Source organism: Telmatherina bonti (assembly GCF_933228915.1).
Source record: "Telmatherina bonti genome assembly, chromosome: 9".
NCBI classification, from domain to species: Eukaryota; Metazoa; Chordata; class Actinopteri; order Atheriniformes; family Telmatherinidae; genus Telmatherina; species Telmatherina bonti.
This window is the reverse complement of record NC_136627.1, coordinates 26,439,043-26,451,043: the sequence shown is the minus strand read 5'-3', so window position 1 is coordinate 26,451,043 and position 12,001 is coordinate 26,439,043. Positions and strand designations below refer to the sequence as shown.

Below are 12,001 nucleotides of genomic sequence, written 5' to 3'. Positions count from 1 at the left end.
TAGAGACACTTCGGGAGTTGTAACTTTATTCAGTAAAGCTCCAGTGGTTATTCCAGCTGGCCGCACAGTTGTGATTGAAGGATCTGCAAAAGTTCATGTTTCGACCAGTCAGTCTGCTCTCTTACAGCATCCGGAGTCAGGCCTGCCGGGTGGTTTGTGTGTAAGCAGCTGTCTGATATCTCTTCCTGCTCATTCACCTCACAAGATTCCGGAGCAAGACGTGTTCATTTCCCCTTCTACGGTCATAGGAGAGCTTGGAGCATACGACTGTGTTATTTCGGAGCATAGTGTGACCAACTCCACCTCTACTGAACACTCAACTGTTCCATTGAAGTTCAACTTTGACAACTCGCTGATACCTCCAGAGTGGAAAGAGCGCATCACATCAAAGCTCAATGCCATGCCAGAAGTCTTTTCCCATCATGATCTGGACTTTGGTTGCACAAGCCGAGTGAAACATCACATTAATCTTCATGACCCAACCCCTTTTAAGCATCGAGCTAGACCTATACATCCACATGATGTTGAGGCTGTACGGAAACATCTGCGGGAGCTCTTGGATGCTGGTGTTATTAGGGAGTCAGAATCCCCTTTTTCTTCTCCGATTGTGGTGGTCAAGAAGAAGAATGGGAATATCCGGCTGTGCATCGATTATCGGAAACTCAACCTTCAAACAATAAAAGATGCTTACGCATTGCCCAACCTGGAAGAGTCTTTTTCAGCCCTCACTGGATCTAAATGGTTCTCAGTGCTCGACCTCAAATCTGGTTACTATCAGATCGAAATGCATGAAGAAGACAAGGCCAAAACAGCCTTTGTAACTCCCCTTGGCTTCTGGGAATTTAACAGAATGCCACAAGGTGTCACCAATGCACCTTCTACCTTCCAACGTATAATGGAAAAATGCATGGGGAGTCTTCACCTAAAAGAGGTCTTGGTGTTCATTGATGATTTGATTGTGTTCTCGAACACTCTTGAAGAACATGAGAACCGCCTTTTGCGAGTGCTGAACCGTCTGAAAGAATACGGGTTGAAACTTTCCCCGGACAAATGCAAATTTTTCCAGTCGTCTGTGCGATATTTGGGTCACATTGTGTCGGAGAGAGGTGTGGAAACGGACCCAGAAAAGGTTGCTGCCTTGAAATCCTGGCCAATTCCGACCAACCTGAAGACCTTGCGATCATTTCTGGGTTTTGCAGGCTATTACCGGCGATTCATTAAAGGATATGCCAAAATTGTAAAACCTCTCAATGACCTGACAAAGGGGTATTCGCTTCACAAATCAGTGAAGAACAAAGTTTCCAATGCCCGACAGATGGATCCCAGGCGGCCATTTGGTGCCCGGTGGACTGCAGAGTGCCAGCTTGCTTTCTCTACTCTCATTGAACAGCTCACTAGCGCACCTGTCCTTGGGTTTGCTAATCCTGCCTTGCCTTACATACTCTACACTGATGCTAGCACCACTGGTCTTGGCGCTGCCCTTTACCAAGAACAAGAGGGGAGGCTAAAGGTGATAGCATATGCCAGTCGGGGATTGTCACAGAGCGAAAGCCGTTATCCGGCACACAAACTCGAATTTCTGGCACTAAAGTGGAGTGTGACAGAGAAATTTCCTGATTATTTATATGGGTCAAACTTTACAGTGGTTACGGATAGTAATCCCCTTACTTATGTTCTGACATCCGCTAAACTCGATGCCACCAGCCACCGCTGGTTGGCAGCTCTTTCAACTTTCTCATTTAAGTTGCAGTACAGAGCTGGCCGACATAACTTGGATGCCGACGCCCTTTCTCGTCGTCCTCATGAGAGCACGCAGAATGAATTCATACAAAAAGACTATGAGCTCCTGCACCAATTTGCTGAACAACATCTTCCAGATGGTGATGAACAGATCTCTCCTGCAGTCGTGGAAGCAATTTGTCAAAGCAGTCTTCTTCGAACTCAAGCGGAAATCTCTCTCGTTGAATCTCTCTCCATCACAGCTGAGTCAGTTTCTGAAGCCTTCACTGGAGATCTGCATGGGCTCCCTGTTGTCCCTGCATTTTCTAACGACGAACTCCAAGACATGCAACGGGCTGATCAGAGCATTCGAGAGGTTATCCATCAGTTGGAGACTGGTGACAGAGTATCTCCAACTGTTAGAGAGGAGTTGCCGGAGCTTTCACTCTTCTTGAGGGAGCTGAGCAAGTTGGAAATTCTCGATGGCATCCTGTATCGCAAACGTCATGACAATGAGCAACCATCTTACCAACTTGTTCTGCCGGAAGAACTCCGTTCCACCATTCTCCAGAGTCTGCATGACCATATGGGCCATATGGGAATCGAGCGCACTCTCGATCTAGTTCGCACACGATTCTTCTGGCCACGAATGTCTACTGATGTTGAACGCAAAGTTAAGACTTGTGGACGTTGTATACGTCGGAAGACTTTGCCAGAGAAAGCTGCCCCTCTGGTTAGCATTCGAACATCACGCCCATTGGAACTTCTCTGTATGGATTTCCTCAGCATAGAACCTGACACCAGCAACACAAAGGATGTTCTAGTACTTACAGACCACTTTACAAAGTTCGCTGTGGCAATTCCAACGCCGAATCAGAAGGCAAAGACTGTGGCCAAGTGCCTTATGGACAACTTCATCGTCTGTTATGGGATTCCAGAAAGGCTACATACTGACCAAGGCCCAGATTTTGAGTCTAAGCTGATTTATGAACTTTGTGATGTTGCTGGGATTCAGAAGTGTAGAACAACTCCTTACCATCCTCGAGGGAATCCCGTCGAGCGATTTAACAGGACTTTGCTAAACATGCTGGGTACTCTGGAGACGAAACAAAAATCAAAATGGCGCGAGTTTGTCAAACCGCTAGTACATGCTTATAACTGCACGAGGAATGAAGTAACCAGATTCACGCCATATGAGCTAATGTTCGGGAGATCTCACCGTCTTCCCGTGGATTTGGCTTTTCAACTCCCTGTGCATGCAAAAGAACATCAACCACACACTCAGTACGTGAAAGATCTGAAATCGAGACTTGAGGAGAGTTATAAAATTGCTTCAAAGAATGCTGCGAGGAGCAGTGGTCGCAACAAAGTTCGCTTTGATAAGCATGTCCGACCTTCTCAACTCGAAGTTGGTGACAGAGTGCTGGTTAGAAATGTGCGGATTAGAGGCAAACACAAATTGAGCGACAAATGGGAACAAGACATTTTCATTGTTGTGAAGAGAGCTGGAGATTTACCGGTTTATACCGTGAGGCCAGAAGGAAAGGATGGTCCAACCCGTACTCTACACCGTGACTTATTGTTGCCATGTGGGTTTCTTCCGGAGGTTGAATTGGGTGCCTCGTCTGAATCCATTCCTGCTGCAGAACCCAGACAAACTCGTCAGCAAAAACGAGCACAGCTTTTGTCCAAGGAACCTGCTGAGGAGGATGAAACGCCTGAAGAGATTTCAGTCCACTTAGTTCCTGATGCTATGAGGTTTTCAGTGGAGAAATTTCAAACGCTAAAGGATTTACCTCTTATGGATAAAGGGCTTGTTCCACAAAATAATTTTCCTGCTGTTGTATTGTCTTCTGGATCTGAAGATGAGCCAGTGGAAACACCTGTGGAAGATTTATCTGAACTCTTACCTTCTTTTGGAGAGATTCACTTACCTGAAAATGAACCTGATCCTGTGGAGATAAATCTACCTGAAAACCTACCTGAAGAGGATCATCCAGTCCCTAACGATGTACCTGGGGAAAATAGATATGAAGGAATGAACAGCCCTGAAGTCGATTTGGCTGAGCCAACTCACTTTGAAGGCATAAACGACTTACCTGATAATGACAGTATAAACAACCAACTTACTGAGTCCGGCCTTAGACACCCAACTCGTCATAGATCACCCCCTAGGAGACTAAAGTACGTTTCCTTAGGTAATCCGCTGATCTCTGTCGTTCAGACTCTGTTACATAGTTTATCCGATGCTTTAGGAACTTCGACTTCGAATAGTTAGTTGTCCTTTGAATTATGCAACGGGACGTGCATAGGTTTAAGAGGGGAGGGTGTAACCAAAGGGAAAAATGTAACATCTAACATGTTTTCTCCATGAGAGATTCAAAATTCCCACTCTTCCACTCAGTCCTTGAATGCACTGGTCACATGACAGTTCACCTGGTCTCTCCAGCCAATCATGGTTCCATACTTATGCTGCCTCACTTCCTCTCAGCTGAGTAGTGTGGGAGAGGAGCTGAGGACAGCTGCTTTGAAGAGGCCAACTTGATCTAAGGACTGGGGGACTGTGCCTGTCATTTGGGCATCTATGATCTTTGGAATTGGCCAGGTGCCCTTTAATGGGTGATGTGATGGCGAGCTATTATCCAGGAGCTTGAAGACCCTGAGTCCCTTTCACTGGTTGGGTAGGAGGCTAAAGTAGCCTGTCTCTCTCCCACCTATTCTCCACCCGTTTCACCAGTCCACTTCTCAATCTTTCAACAGTTAATCACGCGTTTCCCATCATTCTAAATTTGAATAACTCTATGGACATTCCACCGGTGCAAACGAACTGTTGAATATCCCCCGAACAGGAAAAAGAACTCAGGACTATGGATTTTGGAAATTATGTTTGATTTATTTTGATTCCTTTTCTGTGAAATGGTTGAGGATGTAACAAATAAGAAGTGCATTTGATATTTCTCATTGTAAATACTGTATTATTTTTGGGTTTTGTGGTTAATGGTTTTAGTTATTGTTTTGTTTTGTTGCAACTACTTTCAAAATATATTACTTCTAAAGCAACCTAATTGTCTTGTGTCACTTACCTTTGCCCTCTAGTAGCTGTATCTAGTCTTCTGATTAATATTTACTAGCCTATTGCAACTTATCAATTATAACAGTAATGCATATTTAAATTCACACTTGCTATACATTTCTGACCAGAACCAGGGTTTGGTCAGATGCGACTCTCGGCATTTCCCCCGACCTGCAACCATAAATTGTTAGATGTGCTTTAATCCTTCGTGTTGACACAGCTGCATTCTGTAGGGAGTAAAGGTGTAAATCTCTGAGTGTCACCACGCCTCTTGGGTCAAATGGTCACTCTCTCTTCATCCTGTGTGGACCAATCTTACTGCAGAGAAAGAAATACAACTATTGTTTAATCCAGTCGAATGTTTTTAATCCTGGGAGGCCAAGATCACTACATGCTTTTGGGGGCTCATTTAGAAGCTCTGTTGACATAAATTCTGCAATAAATTGGCCCAGCTTGCTAAAACACTGCACCATCTGAATACTGATGTAATTTAATGGCAGTCTGTTACCTGTGGGGCCTTGACGTCTACAACTGGTCCCTGGGTGTTGAAACATGGCAGCCTACTGCTCTCTTGCACATCTAGAGATGGGTCAAATGTGCAGGTGAATTTCCCAATTGGAATTAATAAAGTAAAAATTAGAAATAACGTTTTCAGCTGTGTTGGTTTATTTTTATATCTTTGAGTAACAAAACACAAATTATTTAAAAAAATTTTAACGATTAAATTTTTAAGGAAAATGAAATGAAGAACAAATAATTCAATTACCAAGGCGACGGCCCGGATTCAGCATATTTTTCAAAGCATTCTTCACTATGGGGGAGTAGGGATAATTTTGCAATTAGAGCTTTTAACCAAAAAAAGAAACATCACTGCAAAAAGAATATGTAATGGCTTGGTGGAGATCTGTGTTTTCTGAGTTCTTCTAAATATTATTAGTGTCATTATCATTTCACAGTTTGTCCATCACATAAAGACGCCATAAGCATGTCCCTTTGTGTATTTTTATTTTTTAAATTAAGATAAATTTGTTTTTCAATACCAGGATCAGCTGGTGAGTTACTGATACTGCAATTCAATTAAAAAGAATGAGAAATGTATGTTTCAAAGGTAGAACTTCAGTGTAATAAAACAGTGAAAAACTCAACAAAGTAGCAATAAAAAAATCATATTTCAAAGTCCAGACACATTAATATATGAATGTGTTGTAAAAAGCAGGTTATCAAAAGAAAAAAAAGAGCAAAAGTCTTGACGTTCCACTTCAGAGACTACAATAAAAGCATGATTTTACTAACTCGCAGGTACTGCGAGTTGTAGCATTAGCCTATTCACTGAATGAGTCATTCACCCACATATTCTCCCAAAAAGAAAAGAAATGATTTTCTTTCCTAATAGCATCTTCCACTGAAGAGTTGGCATCACAACTTTTACATAGTATTTAGGAAATATAAATCAAGTAACAATATATAAAATGGTTCTGGAGACCTGATGCATATAATTTGATAGCAGAAATATAGTGAAAGGATTTTTAGCGTACTGCTTTGGCTCATTGATCCCCTCAGATATTGGCAAACGTGTAATTAGGTAATCTGAATATATAAATTGATGCTTGCCATAATTTGTTGGTTCAGAAAAAGTGGCTGATTGTTGAACATTTGCTGGTTCTTGCTGTACTATCAGCCCCACTTGGAAGTGAAATATCAGATAAATAAATGTTATACTTCATAAATTAAAACCATTTAAATTAGTTTAACTCCATATAGTCTTCAGTTACGCTCTCCTCAGGGTGGTCCACCCTCAATCGCCATGACGAGAATCCTTGCCACGCAGAGAGGTGCTGCATTTCTGTTTGTCCTTTTGGCAAATGGGTGGGTTTTTAATTTTCCCATGGAGGTTTTTATTTGGGTGTAGACCGGGTCATCTATTCAGGTTTTGTGCAACATGAAACATAAACTGCTGTTGGCAAGTCGTTTGAGGTCAGATAGGAAATCAAACCCTGAACCTCTGTGTCCCAAACAACTGGGTCACTGATTTTCCTCACACCTTCACACAAGTTCAAGAAATTACATGCAACACTTTGAGAAATAGTCCCTTAATGTTTGGCTTGTGGTCTTGTACAGTTAGTTTTACTTTTGCTCTTTACTCACTCACTTTTTTTAATTGATTACAATTAATACTGAAGAGGGTTAATTTGACTAACTCAATCAATGACTAGATTTAACTACATCTACTAACTGAAGTACCACATGGATGCAAAATGAGTTCATTTCAAAATTTTGTCAAATTACTGTAAAATCTGAGGGAAAGTTTTGCAAGTTTTGGTCCCAGCAGCAGCATTTTGACTGGAGAAAAAAAGTTCCAGGTACTACGGGTTTTTCGAGGATCCTTAACAAGAGGACCAGAGGTTAAACAGAGCACTAGAAGAGGTAATTTACCCCTGAAAAAACCCTTTGTAGAGAGACAGTAAGTTGGAGTTTTGCAGAACTATCGTGTGGGACTTGCAGATCTGAACATTTCTGATATGAGTACTTGCAGCATCTTATTTCTGCCTTTCTGTCTACTGCATATTCACTGTAGCTCATAAAAATCTTTCAGCTTTGATTAAATCCTGATTTCTATAACCATGAGCGTGAATATAATGTCTGCAAAAGGATCATAACCCTGGGATGAAAAAATCTTAGAAAGCCAGGCTGTTAAATTCTGGGTGCTGAATTAGAATTAAGCTAAAAAGTCTTGGTGGCATCAATTAAACACAAGTTATGTTTTTTAAGTGTTATTTTTGTCAGTTCTACCTTACTTTTACATGTTCTACCTTACTTTTGCATATCCATGAATAAAGGTTCTGCAGACAACCTATGCTCATCATTCCACTTCTGATAAAGATATCACTTTCAGACTTACTGTTTCTTGATAATGAAGTCTTCTTCATTTAGAGTTGTTAGACCTTGGGAATGACTCATCCTTCCCTGAGGGAGACACAGTTCTGTTAAGTGACATCAGGAAGTGAAACTGTGACACTCCTTGCCTCATTGTTTAGCCACATTGTCCTGAGAAGAGCTGTAGCAGCTCTAACAACCAACCACAGGCTGCAGCAAGACACACAGCAAGTGAAAGAGGAGACAATTACTGTAGTGGACAGCCTGGCAGTTCTCTCCTGTCCTTGGGCTATGGAAGGTAGGGATGCACTCCAAGTCAGAGACTTCAGTCATTACAGGAGCAAGAGAGAGTACAGCTACAGAGTACAGACCCAAATAAATATGTACAGTATATGTATGTAAGAGAAAGAGTCAGACCACCACCTACAAATGCCTAGAAATCCTTGTTTATAAGCAACCAGAAGCAAAAAAAAAAAAAAAAAAAAAAAGAACAAAATCACATATGGTAAGCCAATATTTCTTGGTCGCTACATCTCTTGAACGTCATCCAAAGAATCATGTACATGTTTTTGTCTAAAAGACAGGAAATCCTTGTGGAATACTTGGAGAAAAGCAGTAACTGCAGTTTCCACTTAAAAAGCAAATCGCAAATTATTTTTGACTCTTTAAAATGGTGAAACAGCATCTCCAGAGAGCATTTGTTGAGAAAAGCAGCGCTGATGGGAGCTGTGACCTGCGTGATGTAATTACCTCGCCATTTTCCTCTCCATGGAGTGGAGGAAAAATGTTAAACAGCACTCAGGCTGTTTGAGAGCTGTGCCTGCGCAGTTGTGAACTGTAGGCTCCTCATTGGACTCATTCGCAAAACCCTTTTGCATTAAAGGGCCGAGCGAAACTTTGTCTGCCACCTGAGACCTGCATTGCATTGCTAGACGACAAGAATCTCAAAGATCCAAAGAAATATGACTAATTCCTCCATTTTTTTTGTTAATCATGGTTTCTAAAAGATTGTTCGGTACTTTTGCTCATTGACATGAGGGAGAGATTTAGGAAAAAGCTTTATCTGTTCAACAAAAGGGACCTTAGTGACACTTATTTACCAATAAAACACATATGATATTTGATGAGTTGCTAAGTTACTGTAAAATGTGTTTTGATTTTTTTTTTGTTTTTTTTATACCACTGGGGAAAAAAGGTTGTCTTTTATTTAATTGTTTCCCAGTATTTATGTTAAAACTAATCGGCTGAAGTTGTAGCTTCATATCAGACAAAAAGTGTTCATGAGGATGTTTTATCAGTAGCTTACCTACAAGTTTTTTTTTTTTAAATTGTTACTTTTAAAACCCTTTTTCCACACACACAAAAGTGTAGTGTGTCTGAAATCAAGCAGTTTATAGATTTTCAGGTGAACTTTTTTTTAGAAGTTATGGAACATCAAGAACAAACACCATAAGATTTTTGATTTCATGACCCAATCAATATAAAAAATCAGGCAACCGTAGAAAAAAAAATAAACTTGACCTAATTTAACTCTTCCAATAACATTTAACAGAGTTTACTCATCCTGTTTGGATCTAAAATAAAAATTTGGATCAATAAAAAAGAGAAAATAATGACTGTGTGTGTGCAGTTTGCATCACTTTCAATCTGAATTGTGTTCAAGAATTGTTTGCCGATCATCGGAAGTGAGCAAGTTTATATTTCGATAACCCAACGGATAAGTGAAGAAATAAATAAACAGACAAACAAATGAATAAGTGATTTGTGTGGTAAAAGTGTGTGCTTGATTATCAGTTATGTTAGTTGTGCAGCAAAATTATTCCCAAGATGAGTAAAAATTAGATCCAAAACCTGTTTAAACCTTTATTTACTTTATTATGACCACACCTGTAAATCTGATTGGATATACAAAATATTTCAGCGCAATGTTTGTAAAGGCCATGAAAGTTTTCCACACCAGATCAGGCTGCATCCCAGCGTTAAAAAAAACAAAACATCTTAGTATTGACCACTTGCTACTGTATAACTTTTATAATTTGAGAATAGTATCCAAGTTTTAACGATTTCAGCGATTGCGTGATAAAACATTAAAAGTCCCATCATGTTAACTCTTTAACTCACGGTAACTCTTCTATTCTTAAACTCCACAGACACAACAGCTGATTTTTTTTAAGATAATTAAAGGTTTTCCTTTTTCTTCAGACTAATTTTGCACTGTTTTTAATTTCTTGTGATCCTGCAGTCAGTCAGTGGGCAGCACCTGGCAAACTGTCTCAGACCATATCAAACAGGAGAGGCACACAGTTGTTGGACTCTTCCCGAACACCGTTTATCTCTTCATCGTCCGAGCCGTCAACTCTTACGGCCTCAGTGACCCCAGTCCAATCTCTGAGCCTGTCAGGACACAGGGTGAGTTACATAAGCAGAAAGAAATCCCTGCTTCACAATTCACTTGGATTAGAAGAGTCCCACCACATTTCAGTCTCTTCTTTTAAAGAAATTAAAGCTACTGGATGTAGGCCAGAGATAATGTGCTATGTGGTTAAGAAAAACTTGCTTTGTATGTGCAGACATAACTAATTGCTTTCTCAGTGCAATGCTTTCTGCTCTAAGCAAGTAGGGCAGAAGCAAGTATTTTTCTCCCGTCTTTGGCTGAATTGCTGTATTTTTCTGTCCCTGTCTTACCTGAACTGAACGAATTTCTTCATGGTTTCAGATGGTAGTCCAGCAGAGCAGGGTGTGGACCACAGACAGGTGCAGAGAGAACTGGGTGAGGTTTCTGTCTACCTGCAGAAGCCAGTGGTTCTGTCTCCTGCCAGCGCCAGCATCACTTGGACAGTGAGTTCAGTTCAGGAAAGAAAAAAGTTTTTTTGATTTGAAAGCAGTTGTAGCGTCGTCTGGACATGCAAATCCCCCAATCGTTAACTTGGGATCTCTTCCGAACATGACATTGCAGAAAAAGATTACACTGAAGTAGAAGCATTGCTCATTACAGTTTGCTGACTTGATTACTGGATTTGTTTGTCTTGCCAACTCTTTTCAGGTTGCACGTCAGTCCCCGTACGTCCAGGGTTATCGCATATTTTATCGGACGATTGGCAGCACCTGGTTGGTCCAAGATGTCGAGGCCGCGTCTGACTACAGCTGCGTCTTGGTAGATCTCCACAGCAACACAGAGTATGAGGTTAAGATACGGCCCTATTTCAATGAGCTGCAGGGACACGATAGCCTGATGGTCCTGCTGCGTACGCCCGATGAGGGTAAGAAATGCTCACCAATGGATCCAAGTTAACGTGTACAAAAACTTTGACTCTGTAAGAAAAAAATAATTTCCTCCTAATCGGTGGAGCAGCCTTTCCTTCCAAGCTCTTTGAGAGTCACTCAGACAATTCATTGATTTAATACAAAGCGGAAAAGCAATTTCTTCTCACTGACTGCAGGATATCTCAGCTTTCATCATTCAAGCTTAGTTTATTTACTTTAGTATTTCTTATTTTTATTTAAGTTTAATTCCAATTCAGTTATTGGGAATAATTATTATATAGTTTGTTTATTATTCAACTGAGGCTGATTTTCTTTTCTGTCTGTGTAGTTAATCTGGTTAGTTTAGAAACTTGATATAAGAGATTTAGCTGACCCAACAACAAGCAGAAAAATTATTTTAAGGATGTCTTACTATTATTACCATGGAATGAAATGTTAATCTGTTATTTGAACCTTTCTTTTTACCACCTTTGTGTTTTTGAACCAGTTAAGTTGTTTAACATATTTACCCGAATGTTACATAACTCATTCAACAGATCATTGGACTCTAACATTTATATATAAACCACTTGTTACAGTTAAACGCACCTCAGAAAATCTTTAAAAAGCTGAATTTAATTTCTTAAGCTTAATTAAGAAAGCTTAGTTTCAAGTGTTGTTTTTTTTTATTTAAAAAAAATGTTAAATTTTTCTATCAGGAATTCAAATGGCTGTAGCTTAGAAGTGGTTGGAGACTAAATAATGATAAAAAAAAATAAAATAAAAAAAAAAGATAGAGAGACACAATATTCAGGTTGAAATGTATAAATGATTCATTTAAACCTGAGTTTATGATGGTAGAAAATTCAGTCATCTCTTTTGCATATTGAATGAGAATTAGCAAATAGTTCTGCTTTCTGTGATCTTCTATGTATCGCAACATGGAGCCTTTTTGATCCAATCAATTGTCCAATCATAATTTAAAAAATGTGTCATGTAAACACCTGAGGTTATCCAGTCGGCCGGAATTGTAGAGTTTTCCATCTAAGAGGGGTGGTTTTAACCTTTTTACCGCCTTAAAGCTCGTTCTGA

The 12,001-nt window shown here is 40.1% G+C and overlaps 2 protein-coding genes across 2 annotated transcripts in view; both read left to right on the top strand.

Moving 5' to 3' along the window:
* Nucleotides 1-12,001, top strand: part of LOC306760077 (lens fiber membrane intrinsic protein-like) — a gene marked incomplete at both ends in the record, with an annotated part of 92,250 nt that overhangs the window by 55,172 nt on the left and 25,077 nt on the right. The window lies entirely within an intron of this gene.
* Nucleotides 1-12,001, top strand: part of LOC306760211 (roundabout homolog 2) — a gene marked incomplete at both ends in the record, with an annotated part of 79,454 nt that overhangs the window by 53,188 nt on the left and 14,265 nt on the right. Inside the window, 3 exons of the mRNA XM_079246010.1 lie at nucleotides 9,909-10,075; nucleotides 10,383-10,504; nucleotides 10,710-10,926. Of these exons, the coding sequence (XP_079102136.1) occupies nucleotides 9,909-10,075; nucleotides 10,383-10,504; nucleotides 10,710-10,926 (506 nt within the window). The remainder of the gene's footprint in view (nucleotides 1-9,908; nucleotides 10,076-10,382; nucleotides 10,505-10,709; nucleotides 10,927-12,001) is intronic.